Genomic DNA, 21447 nt, shown 5'->3' with positions numbered 1-21447 from the left:
ATCTTTATCTCTCTTTTTTCATCTTTCTCGCTTTCTCTCCCCTTTCAATTATTTTTCCAGTTTCAACAATTATACACTTAAAAAGTTTCAATCAATTAACAATTTAATGTTAATCAGGAACATCATCATCGTCCGTGGTAGTTGGTGAGAGTGATTTGCTAATTGTTGGACCTGGTGTTCTTGGTCGCTTGGTAGCTCAACAATGGAGTCAGGTATAATCGCTATTTCTATTGCATTTCTACCTCTATTTCTTTCGTTTGTAAAACATTTAATTCCTCGAGAACTGTCAGGTTAATTTCTTTCGTTTGGGATTCTCGCCTTTATGTTCTTGCCAGGTTCCTTCTTTTATCTTTAATTTCTGATTTTTAGTAGATTTTGTTATAAATTTTTTATCATATTGTTAGTATTTGGTTTGGTTATTGGAAAATTAGTTGATTTTTAACTTGCAAATAAGTGTGCGTTTGGTTGTTTTGTTGGTTATGGTAATGCAAATGTTATGGTATAGGTAATGACAGTAGATTACTATAGTTGGTGTTATAATGTCTAGTAACTGGTGCTTATAGACGATTCATGTTGGAATTGGTTAAGGGCATTGCGTTTCTTTTGGGCGCGATAGAGCAAAATAGTATATTGATACTTTGGAAATGAGCATGCTTACTACTTATTGGTATATTACAATATGGAAAAGCTGAACTATGTGTTTGGGGAATGGGGTGCAATGGGATTGGGGTCTTGATAGAAATTCTGTATGAGAACATGACACTTGAAGATGAAAATGATTTAATTCATTATGATTCTAGCTAAGCCTTGTCGAAAAAAAAGTGTATTAACTGTAATTTTATTTAAGGGACGGTATAGGATAAAAGTACAAGGTTGATTAAAAATTACTGAAAATAAGTCGAATTTTAGAACAGAGTTGAACACAATTCTTTGTTAGCATCAGAGAAGAGAGAGAAAGATGAATGCTCCTGATCGATACGAGAGATTCGTCGTTCCTGAAGGCGTCAAGAAGTAATTATCTCAATATTTATCTTTTCCCACTTTGTTTTTTCAGTAATAACCACAATTTATTTATTTGTTATTAATTTGATAATTGTTGTTTTTTGTTTTAGGGTTTCGTATGAGAGAGATACGAAGATCATCAATGCTGCCTCTTTTACCATTGAGAGAAAATACCACACCAGTGGCAACATCCTCCGCATGTAATTAATTATTTTCCCAATTTCTAATTTCATAAACCCTAATTTGATCGATTTTGCTGATTGATTTTTTTGACATGGTATAGGCAATTGCACGGAGACCCAAATGTCCTTTTTGCCGGCTACAAGCTTCCACACCCTCTTCAGTACAAAATTCTTGTTAGGGTTAGTTTTTTCTACTAGTATTACCGATTTATTATTTATTTTTTCTGCTTGGAAGCTAATGTGGATAATTTACTTGTTTTATGTTGTTATTATTAAGTTATTTAGCTCCTGTAGTATATTTTAGCGAATGTTTTCAGCTTAATGATTTATGTGTAATGTTAGAGCCGAAATAAAGATGAGATAGTTGATTCAAGGAGAATTATGAGCTCATGTACAATATGTGGATCTTAACCCCCAAGGTTATCAAAGAGCGGAACTTGGGTTTGGCCGAGAGAATTATAGCAGTGGGGGTATTAGGGGTGCCCCATAAGATAATGATATTGAAGAATGCAGTTATTTTCTAATTATTGAGTTTATCGACAAGGCTTAATTCATTATGATTCAAACTACAGCTTACCTCTTAATGTTTCCTTGATAACCCTTCAGGTACTTGTTAATTCATTATGATTCTTGCTAAGCAACATCTTGTTTTGAAAATGATTCTCAAAAGCAGCTCCTAGGGTCTCTAAGGAAGTACGTGTGTTTTCAAGCTTGCCTTTCAAGACTTGTCTAACTGATGAATGCTCAACTTTGCAGGAATTGGAAGATAAATATGTACTACTACGCTTAGCACATCTCTATGAGGTAAAACCTCTGTTTGCCTTTGCCCTTAATTCTTCATTTACTTTCATTTGAATCAGACCGAGTTTTTTTTTTTTTAGCTCTCTGCCTTGCTGCCATCTCCTATAATATCTCTGAACATAAATATCTCAAGTTTGCATACTGAGGTCTGCCAGTGTGGCTCTAATCTAAAGAGATGGGCAGACACTTACAGCAACGATAACGCACACAAAAATCTTGAGAATATTAGATACACTCCTGAGGGTAGGGAAACTTTGACATCTACATTCGACCTATTGCAAAAGTTATAAATTTCTCTTGCACAAGAGATCATAAACCGGCTAGAAATATGGTGCACAACTGCAAATCAATATTGTTTTTGGACTTTCCCTTTGAAGCAGCAGTTATCTATTAAATCCTCCCACTAAACTGAATATTTCTGTATACCCAACCATTAAATCAATTCATTAAATGCAGAAAAGGGCATCCTCAGAATAGAATTAGAGTTAATATAGAGTTTCCAGGCTAGTCTGACATGATCCCCTAGCTTGGATACAGAACATGATGTGATTAGATTATGAAGGGCTCTGAAGCGTATAATATAAGTAAACTATGAATGTAGGAAGTCTTCAATTTTCACGGTGACATATTTAAGGCCTTACTTTCTTCCAGAGGGCACAAATTGCAGGAAGTAAAGCTGCTGCATTTGATACTACCAGAAATAAAATCTGAAGCTTCTGCTCTACATTCTATTCAAGTTGGTTTTTTAACAGGAAAAGATGATAAAAGACAATACAAAACAAATTAAAAGGGAAATTATATGTCTGCTTGGTTCTTACAGATATCAGTACTACTTCTATGCTGCAATCAAACCCACATGGAAAGTATCACATTTACAGAAGCTGAAAAATCAGTGAAGGAAAATGTGAAAATCTGAACAGAATATGGAAAAGTAATGTAGAATAGTTCTGAATAATATATATGTATAAAGAACATAAACATGAATGAACAAAGCAGACCTGCAAGATCGCAAAGCATCAACATCTAGCAACATGTGAATAATTATCCTCTATTATTGATCTTGACTTTATTGTTTGTTGTAGCCACTACATCCTCCGGGTATTTTTTTAGTTCTTTTTTTTTCTCATTGAATTATATATGAGAAAAGAGGAATGATGGATGTTTATCTTCTTTTTTGATTCTGAATTATTGAAATTGGATTGTGTTTTTATAAGGTTTTTGGGTTTCTTTGATATATGCAGGTTGCAGGCCTGCTGGCTTCTATTGTTCTGTGTTGCTATATGCGAGCTGCTGGGTGTTGTTTATGCTATTGGCAGCCCTGCTAGCTGCTTGTTGGTCTCTGTTTGGTTGCCTGTGGGGCTGTTAGGTGCAGGCTGCTGTCGTGTAGGTTCTATTGGGCTGCCTGGTTGTTGTTGTTTTTTCTGCCTGTCTCTGCTGTTCTGAGCTGTTGTAGGGTTGAAAAAGGCATCTTGGTTTGGACTTGCTTTTCCCTGTATGCTTCTAGTTTGTTGCCTAGTTTCCGTTGCTGTCTTGTTCTGGTTTTGGCTGGTTACTACTGTTGTTGTTCCTTTTACTGATGATGTTCTGCACTATCAGCTACTGTGCTGCTTTCTGCCTGGTTCTGGCTGATGCTGTCGTTCTGCTGAGCTTGTTGATGTTGGGACAGCTTGCTGTGTTGCTGGTCTCTACTGCTGCTGTTCACCTGCTGATGTTGGTCGTTTGCCTCTCAAATATTGTAGTCGTTGTTGTTTCGGGGTTTTCTGATGTCCTGCGGGAGAGTTACAATTCCGAGACTGGAACCGGACGCCTGTACCTGCAAAATAACGGAGACTCCTGAGAGCTCCGCCTCCCACGGTCAAGTTAGTACCTGATTAAGGAGTAATTAATACGGAAATTAAAGTAACAAGACCTCTCTAGGTGAGAGTGTTTAATGTTGGTAATCTGCTTTGTTAGCGAGATTAGCCGGTTATTAGTGTTCCGTAATGTTTCTGTTCTTCTCTGTTCTTCAGGTGAGATTAATTGCTTGATCAATTGCCTCTCAATTGCTTGATGTTTTCTTGATTTCTTTTCTTCTTGATTCCCCAATTAATGAGGATTAATTAAGTATTTATAGTCTTGAGAAGCGTGCCACTCTCTAGGTTTAGGGTAAACCTAGGGCTGACCGGGCCTCTAGACAGGATTGGGCCTTGTTGGCCGGTTTTCCCATTTGGCATGGGTGGACACGTGGCGTGCCTCGATTGGTCCGTAGAGGACGTATCTGTGATTGACACGTGGCAGGCTCCTATTGGCCTTCGTGAAGGACACGTGGCGGAACCTGGTTGGTCCACTTGTTAGACGGTGATTGGTGGATAAAAATCCCCTAATCATTTGCCCCTCACAGGTGGCACGTGACTGGTCACGTGTCGCCTGTGACAGGTGTCGCACGGTGACAGGCGACGGCCTGCTACAGGTGTCACCTTGCAAACGGCCGAGAGATTTTCCCGCCCAAATTTTGAATTTGGAAGCGACCCTTCGCCTTCTCACTTTGCCTATATAAGGAAGTGCTGACTTCGGTCATTTTCACATTTGAGAACTTTGCGAGAACATTCGGACCCCTGAACTTGCTCTGACATTTCGGACCTTTTCTGCCTACCGCCTGTTCTGACAAGCCGACTGCACCGGATTTCCAGAACTTCATCAACCGTCACTCGTTCAGGTAACTCAGTTCTCTTACTCTTAATTTTCTTTTTATTTTTTGAAATGGCACCACGGAAGCACACGACACGACCTAAGTTAGTGATCAGCCGGTCACCGGGGACGGCTGAATCTAGGACTAGGAGTGCCGCCTGCCCTTTTCTGGACCCATCTTTGCCCTTTATACAAAGTCCGACTGTATCTGTGTCTATGCAGAACGTGATGGCCAGAACAAAAAAGACTGCTATGATATCAAACTCAGACGGCTCCTCCCAAAGGGTGCTCATTAGTGAAACATCTGACCAGGCGCCAGATGTAGAATTGAAACGAGGCGGCTGCCAAGCCGACAGTTCTGAGAGAGGGGCCAAGGTGGTCCCTTCCCATCTTACCGTTGACATGTCTAATTTTCCTCCTGCTCCTTCTAAGGGAGAGGAGGCGGGCCCCTCTGGGAGAGGGGAGGAGTCGTCCTCTTCGGACTCGTCAGAGGACGAGTCCGAGTCCAGCTCTTCTGGCCACAGTTCTCCAGGCTCAGAAGAAAGACATAGCCGCCTACAAGAGGCGAGACTTTCTCATGCAGTTGAGAAGGGGGACAATTGGGCGGAGCCGTCCGCCTTTTACAGAGAGGAAAACGCCCCCTACTACTGCATGGTACCCCGGGGCCGGATCGCAACCATGCAAGACAAAGTGGAGAGCTTTATTGCTAACCACAGAATGGGCCCGGAATTTTTACTGTTCGTGCCGGATCCAGAAGACACTGTCGTCTGGCCGGTTGGTACCAGCTATGATGACGGCTGCTTTGGCTGCTATGTGGCGGTCATCAAAGCTGGACTGCGCTTCCCATTACATCCGGCTATTCAGCGGATTTTAGATGGGTATGATTTGGGGTTATGGCAGTTAGCCCCCAACTCTTGGGTAAACGTACTCGGCTATGTGGCCGGGTGCGAAATGTACGGGGTGGAGCCAAGCTTTGAGGCTTTCGCCCACATGAACTATCTCAGCCGGACCCCTAAGTCGGGAGGTACCGGCTGGTATCAATTAACAAGCCATAGGGGTTACCTCATGACGAGAGGTAAGGCGAACAAATAGAAGGATTGGCGGAACACCTTCCTCATCATTGAGGGTTCAGACACGGAGCTGAACCAACGTTTTAACAAGTGGAATAGGGATCCGCCTCTTCTCGCAGGCGGCCGCAGCATGCCGCCTGTTCCCCCAAAGGCTAAAAGAGAGATCCTAGACAAAGGACTCTTCAAAGTAGAGACTAGGGTGAACTCTACTTCAGGGGTACGAGAGCAAGTACCCCTAAATTGCGTCCCGAGCTTCAAGTGGCTCTATGACGAGTACTTTTTGGCCGCCTGTGGCCTCAGCAGTCGGTGCTCTAGAGGTAGCCGGCCTGACAAATACTCTGTTTTTTTTTTTTTTTTTTCACGCCTTGTTTACTTGGGATCTTTACTAACTTTGCTGTTTATTTTTTGCAGCTGACGCCATGAGTAAAATAACAGCATCCAAGACTGCGGCGGCCATGTTGCGGGCCTCTCTCATGCAACAGTCTTGTGCCGACTCCCCCAACAAGGGGGCACCCTTGGTAGGCTTCGAAAACTCTTCCTCTTTTAGGAGTTGTCTTATGCATATACTAACTCTTTTTGTTTTCAGTCTGGCACTCCAAGAGCTTCTTCCTCGCAACAGCCGGATCCCAAGGCCCGGAGGACGACTGTTGCAAGCTCTCCTGGGTCTTCCAGGAAAACAGTGGCGGCTGAGAAGCAGCCGGCCACTTCTTCTAAAACCCCGGCGGGGCCGCCTAGAAGTATGAACAATCACTTGTAAAAACTTTCACACTTGCTTCCTTCTTGACTAGGTCTAACTTGCTTTTTTTTTTTACGCTTGATGCAGCCGGCCCTCAGGGGCTTGACTTGGTTGAGGTAGCCAAGTCCATGATCAAAGTAGTTCCTCCATCTGAAAGGGAGGCGGTCAGGGGTGCCGGCACCCTTGACCTTGATGGGATTTCAGGGGTCCTTGCTGAGGTATACTTAGCATATTTTTGAGTATTTGAGTTCCAGGACGCCTGTTATCTTTTTTGTTTGGAAACTGACGCCTGTTTTTTTTTGTACTTAGGCCCTGCTCCGAGTTAACAGCCTTCGCAAGCCGATTGATCGGAAAAACAAAGAGGTAAAGGCCGCAAAAGCTATGGCCGCCTCCAACTGTGATAAGACAATGTTTCAAATTGCCCAAAATGAAGTACTGACCATTGATATTCTTTATTATCAGGCGCAAGCTACCGCCGCTGTTCGGGCTCAGTTAGAGGCGGCCCAGAAGAAGAATGACGAGCTGGAGGCGACCGTCACAAATCTTAAGGCCGAGCTGAAACTCTTCGCCAAAAAAATGCACTCTTACGAAGCCATGGAGAAATCTTTGGCCAACGTAAAAGAACGCCTGGTGAGCCAAGAGAAGAGTCTTACCCAAGAGCTCTCGGAAAAGGCCGAGCAAGAGAAGAAAGAGCTCGTCCGGGAGATGGTGGAAGACTCCGCTCAAATCCAGCGCATGACCTGGGGCCGCCTGTTCCCCAATGCCGACTTTGCCTCATGGGAAAGAACGTACCGCCAGTGTTCGGAAACATATAATCAAGAGATCCTGGCGGCTGCTGAAGAAGAGGCGTTGGGAGAAGCGGAGGAGGAAGAGCCGGTTGTGGCGCTTGTGCCACTTGGGGGTAAGGCATCAAAAGAGGGTGCAGCTGAAGCCGAGTCCAGCAAGAAGAGTGCTGACCAGGCGGCAGCTGCTAATACTGAACTGCCCCCTTCTTAAGCTTAAAGTATTTTTTTTTTTTCACGGCCTGCGTGCCGTTTGCTTTGTATTTACCCGGCCAGGGGGCCGGGGCTTTGAATATTCTGCTGGTCTTTAATGACCGGCTTATTTTTAATCAAATTTTTGTTTTGATTCAAATTTGTCTAAGTATTCCATATCTAATATCCCATTGTTCACTAGACCGACTGTTGTACATGGCCGAACGTTGCAGACAGGTACAAATAGTAAGTACGGCGCCTATGCCCCTGGACGACTGGTTGTCTGTTTCCAGGATAGACGATCAGTCGGCCATTTATTCAATCGGTATTCGAACTATTTATTCAATCGGTCTGACCAAGTAAATAGTATTACCTAGTCGCCAAGGAATTAAGTAGGATAACAAGCGGCGGGTACCGGTTGTTTCCCTTTATTGCCAATGTTGGCTTTTAACTCGTAATTTGTTAACCTAGCAAGAGTAGTGGTTGAGAGTCCCTGTTTGTTAAAAACAGGCGGACGACTCATACCTTTTAGGCTCCATACTAAGTTTGAGTGACTATTAAGTTAACATAGGAGTTACTTAGTCTTTGTCACACTCTAGATTGAATAGTAGAGGTACCAGGCAGCGGAGGCCGGCTGATCCTCTTGATTTGCCAATGTTTGTTGGCTATTAACTCAATAGGTTACCTAGTAGGAATAGGGGTTTGAGTGCCCTTGTTTGTTTAAAACAGGCGGACGACTCAAACCTTTTAGGTTCCATACCAAATTTGAAGGAGTGACTATGAGTTAACGTTGGAGTTACTCAGTCGCCGTCACTTTTGTTTGAGAAGTAGAGGTACCAGGCGGCGTAGGCCGGCTAGACCCCTTGATTCGCCAATGTTTGTTGGCTATTAACTCAATAGGTACCCCCTGCATTTATCCCAAGTAATACAGGCGGTCATCTGACTCAGATGTCAACTGCTACCACTGGTTTGGTTAGTGATAGAGTTATCCTTGTCTCAAAAACGGCTACGTGGTTGCCCTTGGGGACAGTCGTATAGGTGCCGTGTAATTAGTTTATAGAACAATGTTCCACCCAAAAGGGAGCTGCTCTCTGCGACGAATTTCATCCGGAGGGATGCCGTCGGACGCCTGCTATGATGTTGGGACAAGTCGTATTAGTTTTGTAGATTTGATCAGGTGGCTTGGCGCCTGGTCTGATCATTCGGCCTGTGGCCTTAGTAAGTTCTTGGTGAACGTAGGTGCTAAGTAAAAGAAGGGTAGCCGCCTGTTAGACACAGGGTCGGCCAGGCCCTAATCTTTTTAGCTAAGTATTGTGAGTAAAATACTCAATGGAGAGTAGCCGACTGTAAAGGTACAGACGGTATGCCCCTCTGAAGATAGAGTGAAAAACTCCATGGAGAGTAGCCGACTGTAAAGGTACAGACGGCATGCCCCTCGTAATACAAATTTGAATAGTAAGTGCAAACTTTATTAAGTAGCTCTTTACTTTACATCATTCAGAAGAAATATTTTTTAAGGTTATCTACATTCCAAGTTCGAGGCAACGGTTGTCCGTCTGGTGTTTCCAGACGGTAGGTACCGTCCCTGACTTCCTCATAGATTCGGTAGGGTCCTTCCCAGTTGGGAGTTAGTTTGCCAGACTCATTAGCCCTACCAACTGCTTCCATTTTTCTAAGTACAAAGTCCCCTACTTTGAGTGGACGCCTGTGTACTTTTTTGTTGTATGATCTAGTCATTCTCAGGCGATAGATCTCATGGCGCAAAACAGCATTGCCCCTCTTTTCAGGAAGTGAGTCTAATGCCAGGCGCATGGCTTCCCAGTTTGCCTCTTCGTCATATAGCATTACTCGAAGAGTCGGCTCGTAGTGTTCTATTGGAAGAACAGCTTCCGCACCATAAGTTAGGAGGAATGGAGTTTCTCCAGTCGCCCCTTTTTCAGTCGTCCTAATGGCCCAGAGAACATGTGGTAGTTCATCCGCCCATAGGCCGCCTGCTCGTTCAATCTTTTTCTTGAGACCGTCTGAGATGATTTTATTAAAGGCTTCTACCTGGCCGTTTGCTTGTGGACGGCCGACAGATGCAAAGTAGTGTGCAATTCCTTGGTCTCCCAACCAGCTTTTGAGAACATACGTCTCAAATTGGGGACCATTATCAAAAACCATAGACATGGGAACCCCGAACCGAGTGATGACGTTTTTCCAAATGAATGAAATTACATCTTTCGTCTTGATTCCCTTTACAGCCTCCGCCTCTACCCATTTAGTGAAGTAGTCAACGGCAACAAGTATATACCTTCTGCCGCCTGTAGCAGGCGTATATGGACCCAGAATGTCCATGCCCCACTTAGCAAACGGTAGTGGGCTGTGAATGGTAGTGAGGTCAGTAGCCGGACGGTGAATTAATTTGCCAAACCTTTGGCACTTGTCACATTTTTTCACCATCTCCATTGCATCTGCTTCCAAATTAGGCCAAAAGTAGCCCTGCCGCCTTGCCCTTTGAGCAAGCATCCTACCACCTATATGAGAAGCACAGTAACCAGAGTGAAGATCATCTAGTATCTCTCGTCCCTTTTCAGGAGTAACACACTTTAAGAAGGGTTGAAGGTACCCCCTCTTGTGAAGTTCTCCCTGTATCATTTCAAAACAGGAGGCTCGTTTTTTCAGTGCTGCCGCCTGTTGAGGATCATGTCATGCTCAATCCCAAGAAATGTGTATTTGGAGTTGAGTCTGGGAAATTTCTCGGATTCCTTATCAATCAGAGAGGAATAGAGGCGAACCCTGAGAAGGTGCAGGCGGTCATTGACATGCAGTCGCCTCGTACCATCCGAGAGGTTCAGAAGTTAACAGGTTGTCTGGCGGCCTTGGGGAGATTCCTAAGCCGATCAGGCGACAAATGCCTATACTTTTTCCAAGCAATTAAGAAAAAGGCAAGGTTTGAATGGGGGCCGGATGCTGAGGCCGCCTTCCAGAAATTAAAAGTTCACTTGCATTCCTTGCCGAGGCTGGTCAGCCCTGTTTCGGGGTTTTCTGATGTCCTGCGGGAGAGTTACAATTCCGAGACTGGAACCGGACGCCTGTACCTGCAAAATAACGGAGACTCCTGAGAGCTCCGCCTCCAACGGTCAAGTTAGTACCTGATTAAGGAGTAATTAATACAGAAATTAAAGTAATAAGGTCTCTCTAGGTGAGAGTATTTAATGTAGGTAATCTGCTTTGCTAGCGAGATCAGCCGGTTATTAGTGTGTTCCGTAAATTATTCGGTCCCCTGATTAATGAGGATTAATCGAGTATTTATAGCCTTGGGAAGCGTGCAACTCTCTAGGTTTAAGGTAAACCTAGGGCCGATCGGGCTTCTAGACTGAAATGGGCCTTGATGGCCGGTTGTCCCATTTGGCATGGGTGGACACGTGGCGTGTCTTAAGTGGTCCGTGGAGGACGCGTGGCGGAACCTGGTTGGTCCACTTGTCAAACGGCGCTTGGTGGATAAAAATCCCCTAATCATTTGCCCCTCACAGGTGGCACGCGACTGGTCACGTGTCGCCTGTGACAGGCGTCGCACGGTGACAGGCGACGGCCCGTTACAGGTGTCACCTTGCAGACGGCCGGGAGATCCTCCCGCCCAAATTTGAATTCGAAAGCGACCCTTCGCCTTCTCATTTTGCCTATAAAAGGAAGTGCTGACTTCGGTCATTTTCACATTTGAGAATTTTTGCGAGAACATTCGGACCCCTGAACTTGATCTGACATTTTCGGACTTTTTCTGCCTACCGCCTGTTCTGACAAGCCGACTGACCCGAACTTTCAGGACTTCATCAACTGTCATCCGTTCAGGTAACTCAGTTCTCTTACTCTTAATTTTCTTTTTATTTTTTGAAATGGCACCATGGAAGCACACGACACGCCCTAAGTTAGTGATCAGCCGGTCACCGGGGACGGCTGAATCTAGGACTAGGAGTGCCGCCTGCCCTTTTCTGGACCCATCTTTGCCCTTTATACAAAGTCCGACTGAATCTGTGTCTATGCAGAACGTGATGGCCAGAACAAAAAAGACTGCTAGAATATCAAACTCAGACGGCTCCTCCCAAAGGGTACTCCTTAGCGAAACATCTGACCAGGCGCCAGATGTGGAACGAGGCGACTGTCAAGCTGACAGTTCTGAGAGAGGGACCAAGGTGTTCCCTTCTCATCTAACCGTGGACATGTCTAATTTACCTTCTGCTCCTTCTAAGGGAGAGGAGGCGGGCCCCTCTAGGAGAGGGGAGGAGTCGTCCTCTTCGGACTCGTCAGGGGACGAGTCCGATTCCAGCTCTTCTGACCATAGTTCTTCTGACCATAGTTCTTCTGACTCAGAAGAAAAACATAACCGCCTACAAGAGGCGAGAAGTTCCCATGCAGTGGAGAAAGGGGATAATTGGGCAGAGCCGTCCGCCTCTTACAGAGAGGAAAACACCCCCTACTACTGCAGGGTGCCCCGGGGCCGGATCGCAACCATGCGAGACAACGTGGCGAGCTTTATTGCTAACCACAAAATGGGCCCGGAGTATTTACTGTTTGTGCCGGATCCAGAAGATACTGTCGTCTGGCCGGCTGGTACCAGCTATGGTGACGGCTGTTTTGGCTGCTATGTGGCGGCCATCAAAGCTGGTCTGCGCTTCCCATTACATCCGGCTGTTCAGCGGATTTTAGATGGGTATGATCTGGGGTTATGGCAGTTAGCCCCCAACTCTTGGGTAAACGTACTCGGCTATGTGGCCGGGTGCGAACTGAACGGGGTGGAGCCAAGTTTTGAGGCTTTCGCCCACATGAACTATCTCAGCCGGACCCCTAAGTCGGGAGGTACCGGCTGGTATCAACTAACAAGCCACAGGGGTTACCTCATGACGAGAGGTAAGGCAAACAAATGGAAGGATTGGCGGAACACCTTCCTTATTATCGAGAGTTCAGACACGGAGCTGAACAAACGTTTTAACAAGTGGAACAGGGATCCGCCTCTTCTTGCAGGCGGCCGCATCATGCCGCCTGTTCCCCCAAAGGCTAAAAGAGAGATCCTAGACAAAGGACTCTTCAAAGTAGAGACTAGGGTGAACTCTACTTCAGGGGTACGAGAGCAAGTACCCCTACACTGCGTCCCGAGCTTCAAGTGGCTCTATGATGAGTACTTCTTGGCCGCCTGTGGCCTCGGCAGTCGGTGCTCTAGAGGTAGCCGGCCTGACGAATACTCTGTTTTTTCACGCCTTGTTTACTTGGGATTTTTACTAACTTTGCTGTTTATTTCTTTCAGCCGACGCCATGAGTAAAATAACAGCATCTAAGACTGCGGCGGCCATGCTGCGGGTTTCGCTAATGAAGCAGTCGTACGCCGACTCCCCCAGCAAGGAGGCACCCTTGGTAAGCTTTGAAAACTCTTCCCCTTTAAGTTGTATTATGCATATACTAACTCTTTTTGTTTTCAGTCTGGCACTCCAAGGGCTTCTTCCTCGCAACAGCCGGACCCCAAGGCCCGGAGAACGACTGTTGCAAGCTCTCCTGGGTCTTCCAGGAAAACAGTGGCGGCTGAGAAGCAGCCGGCCACTTCTTCAAAAACCCAGGCGGGGCCGCCTAGATGTATGGACACTTGCTTGTAAAAACTCACTCTTGCTTCCTTCTTGATTAGGTCTAACTTGTTTTTCCTTCTGTTTAATGCAGCCGGCCCCCAGGGACTTGACTTGGTTGAGGTAGCCAAGTCAATGGTTAAAGTAGTTCCTCCCTCTGACAGGGAGGCGGTCAAGGGTGCCGGCACCCTTGACCTCGATGGAATTTCGGGGATCCTAGCTGAGGTATACCCTTTTGAAGTTCCAGGACGCCTGTTAACCCTTATGATTGGAAACTGACGCCTGTTTTTCTTTGTACTTAGGCCCTGCTCCGAGTCAACAGCCTTCGCAAGCCGATTGATCGGAAAAACAAAGAGGTAAAGGCCGCAAAGGCTATGGCCGCCTCCAGCTGTGATAAAGCAATGTTTCAAATTGCCCAAAATGAAGTACTGACCATTGATCTTCTTTATTATCAGGCGCAGGCGACCGCCGCTGTTCGGGCTCAGCTAGAGGCGGCCCAAAAGAAGGTTGACGAGCTGGAGGGGACCGTCACCAAACTTAAAGCCGAGCTGAAACCCCTTCGCCAGAAAATGCACTCTTACGAAGCCATGGAGAAATCTTTGGCTAACGTAAAAGAACGCCTGGTGAACCAGGAGAAGAGTCTTACCCAAGAGCTCTCGGACAAGGCCGAGCAAGAAAAACAAGAGCTCGTCCGGGAGATGGTGGAAGACTCCGCCCAAATCCAACGCATGACCTGGGAACGACTGTTCCCCAGTGCCGACTTTGCCTCATGGGAAAGAACGTACCGCCAGTGTTCGGAAATATATAATCAACAGATCATGGCGGCTGCTGAAGAAGAGGCGATGGACGTTGCGTTGGAGGAGGAAGAGCCTGTTGTGGCGCTTGTGCCACTTGGGGGAAAGGCATCAAAAGATGATGCAGCGAAGGCCGAGTCCAGCAAGAAGAGTGCTGACCAGGCGGCTGCTGCTGATACTGAACTGCCCCCTTCTTAAGCTTTAAGTATATTTTTTCTTTTCACGGCCTGCGTGCCGTTTGCTTTGTAATTACCCGGCCAGGGGGCCGGGGTTTTGAATATTCTGCTGGTCTTTTATGGCCGGCTCATTTTAATCAAATTTTTTGTTTTTGTTCAAATTTGTCTAAGTATTTGAAATTTGCTCACTAGACAGACTGTTGTGTATGGCCGAACGTTAAGACAGGTACAAATAGTAAGTATGCCGCCTATGCCCCTGGACGACTGGTTGTCTGTTTCCAGGATAGATGATCAGTCGGCCATTTAATCAATCGGTATTCGAACTCTTTATTCAATTTGACCAAGTAAATAGAATTACCAAGTAGCCAAGGAATTTAAGTAGGAAAACAAGCGGCGGGTACCGGTTGTTTCCCTTTATTGCCAATGTTGGCCTCTAATTTGTTATTTGTTAACCTAGCAAGAGTATTGGTTGAGAGCCTTTGTTTATTAAAAACAAGTGGACGACTCGTACCTTTTAGGCTCAGTACTAAGTTTGAGTGACTATTAAGTTAACATAGGAGTTACTTAGTCTTCGTCACAATCTTGATTGAGTAGTAAAGGTATCAGGCGGCGTAGGCCGGCTAGACCCCTTGATTTACCAATGTTTGTTGGCTATTTACTCAATAGGTTATCCAGTAGGAATAGGGGTTCGAGTGCCCTTGTTTGTATAAAACAGGCGGACGACTCAAACTTTTTAGGTTCCATACCAAATTTGAAGGAGTGACTATGAGTTAACTTTGGAGTTACTCAGTCGCCGTCACTTTTGTTTGAGAAGTAGAGGTACCAGGCGGCGTAGGCCGGCTAGACCCCTTGATTCGCCAATGTTTGTTGGCTATTAACTCAATAGGTACCCCCTGCATTTATCCCAAGTAATACAGGCGGTCATCTGACTCAGATGTCAACTGCTACCACTGGTTTGGTTAGTGATAGAGTTATCCTTGTCTCAAAAACGGCTACGTGGTTGCCCTTTGGGACAGTCGTATAGGTGCCGTGTAATTAGTTTATAGAACAATGTTCCACCCAAAAGGGAGCTGCTCTCTGCGACGAATTTCATCCGAATGGATGCCGCCGGACGCCTGCTATAATGTTGGGACAGGTCGGATTAGTTTTTAAAAGTTAGATCAGTTGACTAGGCGCCTGGTCTGATCATTCGGCCAGTGGCCTTGGTATGTTCTTGGTGAACGTATGTGCTAAGTAAAAGAAGGGTAGCCGCCTGTTAGTTACAGGATCGGCCAGGCCCTAAACTTTTTAGCTAAGTATTGTGAGTAAAATACTCGAGGGAGAGTAGCCGACTGTAATGGAATAGACGGCATGCCCCTGTAAAGATAAAGAGTGAAACTCAATGGAGAGTAGCCGACTGTAAAGGTACAGACGGCATGCCCCTCGTAATACAAAATTGAATAGTAAGTGCCAACTTTTTTAAGTAGCTCTTTACTTTACATCATTCAAAAGAAATATTTCTTAAGGTTATCTACATTCCAAGTTCGAGGCAACGGTTGTCCGTCTGGTGTTTCCAGACGGTAGGTACCGTCCCTGACTTCCGCATAGATTCGGTAGGGTCCTTCCCAGTTGGGAGTTAGTTTGCCAGACTCGTTAGCCCTACCAACTGCTTCCATTTTTCTAAGTACAAAGTCCCCTACTTTGAGTGGACGCCTGTGCACTTTTTTGTTGTATGATCTAGTCATTCTCAGGCGGTAGATTTCATGGCGCAAAACAGCATTGCCCCTCTTTTCAGGAAGTGAGTCTAATGCCAGGCGCATAGCTTCCCAGTTTGCCTCTTCGTCATATAGCATTACTCGAAGAGTCGGCTCGTAGTGTTCTATTGGAAGAACAGCTTCTGCACCATAAGTTAGGAGGAATGGAGTTTCTCCAGTCGCCCCTTTTTCAGTCGTCCTAATGGCCCAAAGAACATGTGGTAGTTCATCTGCCCATAGGCCGCCTGCTCGTTCAATTTTTTTCTTGAGACCGTCTGAGATGATTTTATTAAAGGCTTCTACCTGGCCGTTTGCTTGTGGACGGCCGACAGATGCAAAGTAATGTCCAATTCCTTGGTCTCCCAACCAGCTTTTGAGAACAGGCGTCTCAAATTGGGGACCATTATCAAAAACCATAGACATGGGAACCCCGAACCGAGTGATGACGTTTTTCCAAATGAATGAAATTACATCTTTCGTCTTGATTCCCTTTACAGCCTCCGCCTCTACCCATTTAGTGAAGTAGTCAACGGCAACAAGTATATACCTTCTGCCGCCTGTAGCAGGCGTATATGGACCCAGAATGTCCATGCCCCACTTAGCAAACGGTAGTGGGCTGTGAATGGTAGTGAGGTCAGTAGCCGGACGGTGAATTAATTTGCCAAACCTTTGGCACTTGTCACATTTTTTCACCATCTCCATTGCATCTGCTTCCAAAGTAGGCCAAAAGTAGCCCTGCCGCCTTGCCCTTTGAGCAAGCATCCTACCACCTATATGGGAAGCACAGAAACCAGAGTGAAGATCATCTAGTATCTCTCGTCCCTTTTCAGGAGTAACACACTTTAAGAAGGGTTGAAGGTGCCCCCTCTTGTGCAGTTCCCCCTGTATCATTTCAAAACAGGAGGCTCGTTTTTTCAGTGATGCCGCCTGTTGAGGATCATCCGGCAGTGTACCGTTTGTCAGATATGCCCTGATTGAATCCATCCAGGTTGAGCTTCTGTCTAGAATTCCAATAGGATTTTCCTCGATGCTTCTCTTCTCCATTACTTCCCAAAACACAGTTAGAGGAGTATCGGAGGAGGCGGATGATGCTAATTTCGAGAGTGCATCTGCCTGGTTGTTTTCTGATCTCGGTACTTGGATCAGATGGAAATCCTCAAGGGAGCCGACTGCTTGTCGGACCGCCTGTAAATATTTGATCATGGCCGGATGTGTTGCTTCGTATTCGCCATTGTACTGACTCACTATCAGTTGTGAATCAGAACAGGCGTCTATTTTCCTTGCCCCGGCCGCCTTACACATGCGGATCCCGGCTAGTAAAGCTTCATATTCTGCCTCATTGTTTGAAGCCTGGAAACTGAAGCGTAGAGCATACTCGAACCTGTCGCCCTCTGGAGATTGACATACGACGCCTGCTCCACAACCGTTTGAAGTAGAGCTTCCGTCCACATATACCTTCCAGACTTGGTCTGGAACTTGAGAGTCAGGAGGACGAGTCATCTCTACAATAAAGTCAGCAAAGGCTTGCCCCTTCACTGCTTTTCTAGGCTCGAAAGTAACTTCGAGACTCTGCATTTCTATGGCCCATTTGATCATTCGTCCGGAGGACTCCATGGTGGTAAGGGGCCGTTTGATCGGTTGGTCGGTATACACGACGACTGCATGTGCCAGAAAGTAGGGCTTCAATTTTTTAACAGCCATGAAGAGTGCAAGACCAAATTTCTCCACTAGGGGATACCTCAACTCGGCATTTTTCAGTACGTGACTGACAAAGTAGACCGGAAGTTGACAGCCGTCCCTTTCAGCAAGGAGCACCGCGCTTAACGCATGATCAGAGACGGCCAGGTACATGTAGAGATTTTCTTTGGGCAAAGGGCTGACCAGCCTTGGCAAGGAATGCAAGTGAACCTTTAATTTCTGGAAGGCGGCCTCAGCATCCGGCCCCCATTCAAACCTTGCCTTTTTCTTAATTGCCTGGAAAAAGTATAGGCATTTGTCGCCTGATCGGCTTAGAAATCTTCCCAAGGCCGCCAGACAACCTGTTAACTTCTGAACCTCTCGGACGGTACGAGGCGACTGCATGTCAATGACCGCCTGTACCTTCTCAGGGTTCGCCTCTATTCCTCTCTGGTTGATAAGGAATCCGAGAAATTTCCCAGACTCAACTCCAAATACACATTTCTTGGGATTGAGCATGACATGGTGCCGCCTGAGTGTGGCGAAAGTTTCTCGGAGGTCCGTCAGATGATCTTTCTGAAGTTTAGTCTTAACAATCATATCATCAATGTATGCCTCGACGTTTCTCCCAATCTGATCAAAGAACACTGTGTTTATCATTCGTTGGAATGTAGCCGGGGCATTCTTAAGACCAAACGGCATGACCGTATAACAGTATAATCCCTGATCAGTGACGAAGGCCGTCTTCTCCTGATCTTTCTTCCACAAAGGAATTTGATGAAAACCAGAATAGGCGTCCATAAAACTCATCAAGGCATGGCCGGCTGTTGAGTCGACCAGGTTATCAATTTTGGGCAGAGGGTAACTGTCTTTGGGGCACGCCTTGTTCAAGTCTGTGTAGTCTACACACATTCGCCAGGTGCCATTCGGCTTTTTAACAAGTACCACATTTGCAACCCAATCTGGGAAGTAACATTGCCGAATGAACCCTGCATCAAGTAATTTTTTGACTTCGGCGGCGGCCGCCTGACCTCTTTCTTCACCATGGTTCCGCTTCTTTTGCCGTACCGGCTTCTTTTTCGGATCCACAGCGAGTTTGTGTACTGCCAGATCAGGACTAATGCCTGGCATTTCATGGACTTCAAATGCAAAGATGTCCTTGTATTCTTTCAACAGGTTGTGAAAGTCATCACCAAGGTTTCTCAGAGCAGTCGTCCCAACTTTGACTGTTCGGTCAGGGCGGGAGTCGTCTAATATCAGGTCTGTATGCTCACCAGCCGGCTGAGGGCGGAACTCATCCGGCCGGTCCTCTGCCAATGATTGCTATTTTCTTGCCTTTCTGGCGGACTCTGTCTGGGACGCCTTTCTTTTTCTGTCGCCTGTTTCTTGAACAGGCGCACTTTCCTTGACATTGTCAAGGTCTGTTTTTTCTCCACTTGACCCAGTGGCCTTAGCAGTGGGTTTGACATCCGAGAGATAGCACTCTCGGGCCATCCTCTGATCTCCCCTTAGGGAGCCGACTGTTCCATTGTCCCTTTCAAACTTAAGCAGCATAAGTGACGGGATTATAACAGCCTTGGCACTATTCAGGGTTGGGCGACCCAGAATCATGTTGTAGGCAGAGAGTTCCTCTACAACTAGGAATCGGACTACCATGTGTCGTCCTTCCCCTTTTTCGCCCAGGCGGACGGGTAGATCAACTCGTCCCAGTGGGTGGACGACTCCTCCTCCAAACCCTATTAAAGGGTGGGAGGCCGGATGTATGTAGTCCGTCTGATATTTCAGTTTTGACAGACATTTGCTGCTGATGAGATCTGAAGAGCTCCCAGTATCTATGAGGATTCGACCAACTCTCTGGTTGGCAACTTTACATTCAATAACGAGAGGGTCGTCATGCGGCCCCCTTATTCCTCCTAGATCCTCTTCAGTGATGACAATCTCAGGAAATGTATATTTGGACGGTCGTTCTTGGTGAACGGAATTTACATCTAACCGCCTTATATTATCTTTGTTGCCCCTAATAGTGGGGCCGCCTCCTGAGAAGCCGCCTGCAATGGTGTAGACGACTGCATCATCTGTATCGGAACTGTCGACCTGTTGATTCTTTTTGGCCGACTGCTTTTTTGAGGAAGTATTCCCCGTAGATTTCTTGACATAAGTGTCAAGATCACCTTGATCAGCCAAGCGGTCTAGGTACCGCATGAGACTAATGCAGTCGTTGGTGTGATGACCAATGTCATCATGATAAGCACAGATTTTGTCTTGGTTCCGGTTGCTCGCAGAACCCTTCATGGGGAGCGGTTTCTCAATTGAGAGCCGTCCCTTTATTTCTTTTAGGATAAACTGGTTATCCTTGTTAAACACATACTTTGGGGAGTATGGTTTGAATTCCTTTTTCTTCTTGGCCGGCTGTTTAGAGGAATCAGCCGCCCAGACCCCTTTTCTTTTTTCATCTTTGTTGGACGACTGTTTCTGTCGTCCTTCTCTATTGTCGAACCTCTTCCCGTCCGACTGTTTCATTGTACACAGATCAGTCGCCTGTATATAGGCTTCTGCTTCAATCAAGGCCTCGTGAAGAGTCGCCACCCTTTTTCGAACTAAATCAAATTTGAAGGTAGACCCGTCTTTGAGACCTCTAAAAAAGTCAGTATAAGCTACCTCATCCGGTAACCCTTGAATCTGTATTCTCATCAGGTTGAACCGCCTGATGTAGGAACGAAGCCCCTCCTTTTCACCCTGCTGAATTGTTCCCAAATCAAGGGTCGTTTTCTTCGCAGGGATGTTCATTGCAAAGTTGGAGGCAAATAAGTAAGCAAGCGTCCTGAAACTGTTTACACAACCAGTCGGCAGGTTGCCGAACCATTGCTGTGCAATTCCCTTGAGAGTTGCTGGGAAACACTTGCACCAAGTGGGATCATCCAACCCTTGAAGGTACATCAGGTTGGTGAATGCCATCAGATGGTCTTCCGGGTTAGTAGTGCCATCATAGGCGCCTACTAAAACATTTTTTACTTTGGCCGGCTGAGCGGCTTCAGTAATTTCCTTGGAGAAGGCCGACGGCTGTTCACCAAGTCTAAGCAGCCGTAGCTGCCAGTCCATAGGTTGGACGTTTTTTGCTGCAGGTCCACCAAATGGAGGTGGCTGCATAAAATATTGTTGTTGCGGCACAAATGGTAAATTTGGTACCGCCTGCGCACTATGAAAGCCAGACTGACGGGAGGTGCCGCCTGACTGACTCTCATGGTACGACTGAGTTGGCCTCATCGAGGCATTTCGCAAACTGTCCTGAAAATTTGAAGTAGAAGCCGACTCTGATAATCGGTCACTCTTCTTCTGCTCTAGCAGGTGCCGAGCATCTGTGAACGTTTGCTTTAACCCGTCCGCCTGAATATGACGAACCGGTTTCCTATTTCCCGTAGGATAACGGAGTTTTGTGAAATCAAGAGCAGACAGCTCCCGCTTCTTAGATTTAGGATGGGGAGTCGCCTCTCGCCCTTGAACTGGCTTCCTCTTCAGTGAAGTGGAAGGTTTTTTGGCCGCCTGCTCTTTGACTGAAGCAGGCGGTTTTTTGTTGATCAACTCTTGGATCTCTCCCTTGAATCCCCTCATGAAGGTCATGAGTTCGTTCCTTGTGATGGGAGCAGACCCATCAGTCGGCTGTTGCCGAGCAAGCGGTGCGCCTGCTGGCTCGCTTCCTGTTTGAAGATACTCCCGTTCCCTTATTTCAGTATGACGGGTACGGCGGGCCCTTAGGGTCCCGTCTGGAGCTGTATGAGTTTCAACTTCAAATTCACTTTCGGTATCATGGTCCGACTGAACTTGAGGGTCGTCTAGGGACGCCTCTCTTCTGGGGTCGGTACAGACTTGGATGCCATCTCTGAAGTACTCTCCCCACAGACGGCGCCAAATGTTTCGGGGTTTTCTGATGTCCTGCGGGAGAGTTACAATTCCGAGACTGGAACCGGACGCCTGTACCTGCAAAATAACGGAGACTCCTGAGAGCTCCGCCTCCAACGGTCAAGTTAGTACCTGATTAAGGAGTAA

At 46.3% G+C, this 21447-nt stretch overlaps 1 protein-coding gene across 2 annotated transcripts; it reads left to right on the top strand.

Moving 5' to 3' along the window:
- Nucleotides 1–684: 684 nt before the first annotated feature.
- Nucleotides 685–3700, top strand: LOC110702908 (DNA-directed RNA polymerases II, IV and V subunit 11-like). 2 transcript variants are annotated; one of them, XR_002507614.1, is made up of 6 exons: nucleotides 685–1011; nucleotides 1113–1202; nucleotides 1286–1364; nucleotides 1941–1988; nucleotides 3227–3477; nucleotides 3582–3700. XR_002507614.1 is itself a non-coding variant. In XM_021880662.1 (5 exons), exons 1-5 carry the CDS (start codon nucleotides 959–961, stop codon nucleotides 3308–3310), a joined length of 354 nt encoding a protein of 117 aa, XP_021736354.1. In that variant the 5' UTR covers nucleotides 685–958; the 3' UTR covers nucleotides 3311–3700. The 2 variants fall into 2 exon arrangements, 1 of the variants encoding a protein (XP_021736354.1); XM_021880662.1 differs by having other exon boundaries at nucleotides 3227–3700.
- The last annotated feature ends 17747 nt before the right edge of the window (nucleotides 3701–21447 follow it).

Source organism: Chenopodium quinoa, unplaced genomic scaffold (assembly GCF_001683475.1).
Source record: "Chenopodium quinoa cultivar QQ74 unplaced genomic scaffold, ASM168347v1, whole genome shotgun sequence".
In the NCBI taxonomy this organism is placed as follows: domain Eukaryota; kingdom Viridiplantae; phylum Streptophyta; class Magnoliopsida; order Caryophyllales; family Amaranthaceae; genus Chenopodium; species Chenopodium quinoa.
The sequence above is the reverse complement of the archived record's forward strand: the minus strand, read 5'-3'. Positions and strand labels throughout refer to the sequence as shown.

Excerpts from the sequence above, each read along its gene's own strand:
- LOC110702908 (XM_021880662.1), top strand. The coding sequence starts at position 959 with ATGAATGCTCCTGATCGATACGAGAGATTCGTCGTTCCTGAAGGCGTC. Across the intron at positions 1,012-1,112 it reads GTTCCTGAAGGCGTCAAGAA|GGTTTCGTATGAGAGAGATA; the intron begins GTAATTATCTCA and ends TTTTTGTTTTAG. Across the intron at positions 1,203-1,285 it reads AGTGGCAACATCCTCCGCAT|GCAATTGCACGGAGACCCAA; the intron begins GTAATTAATTAT and ends GACATGGTATAG.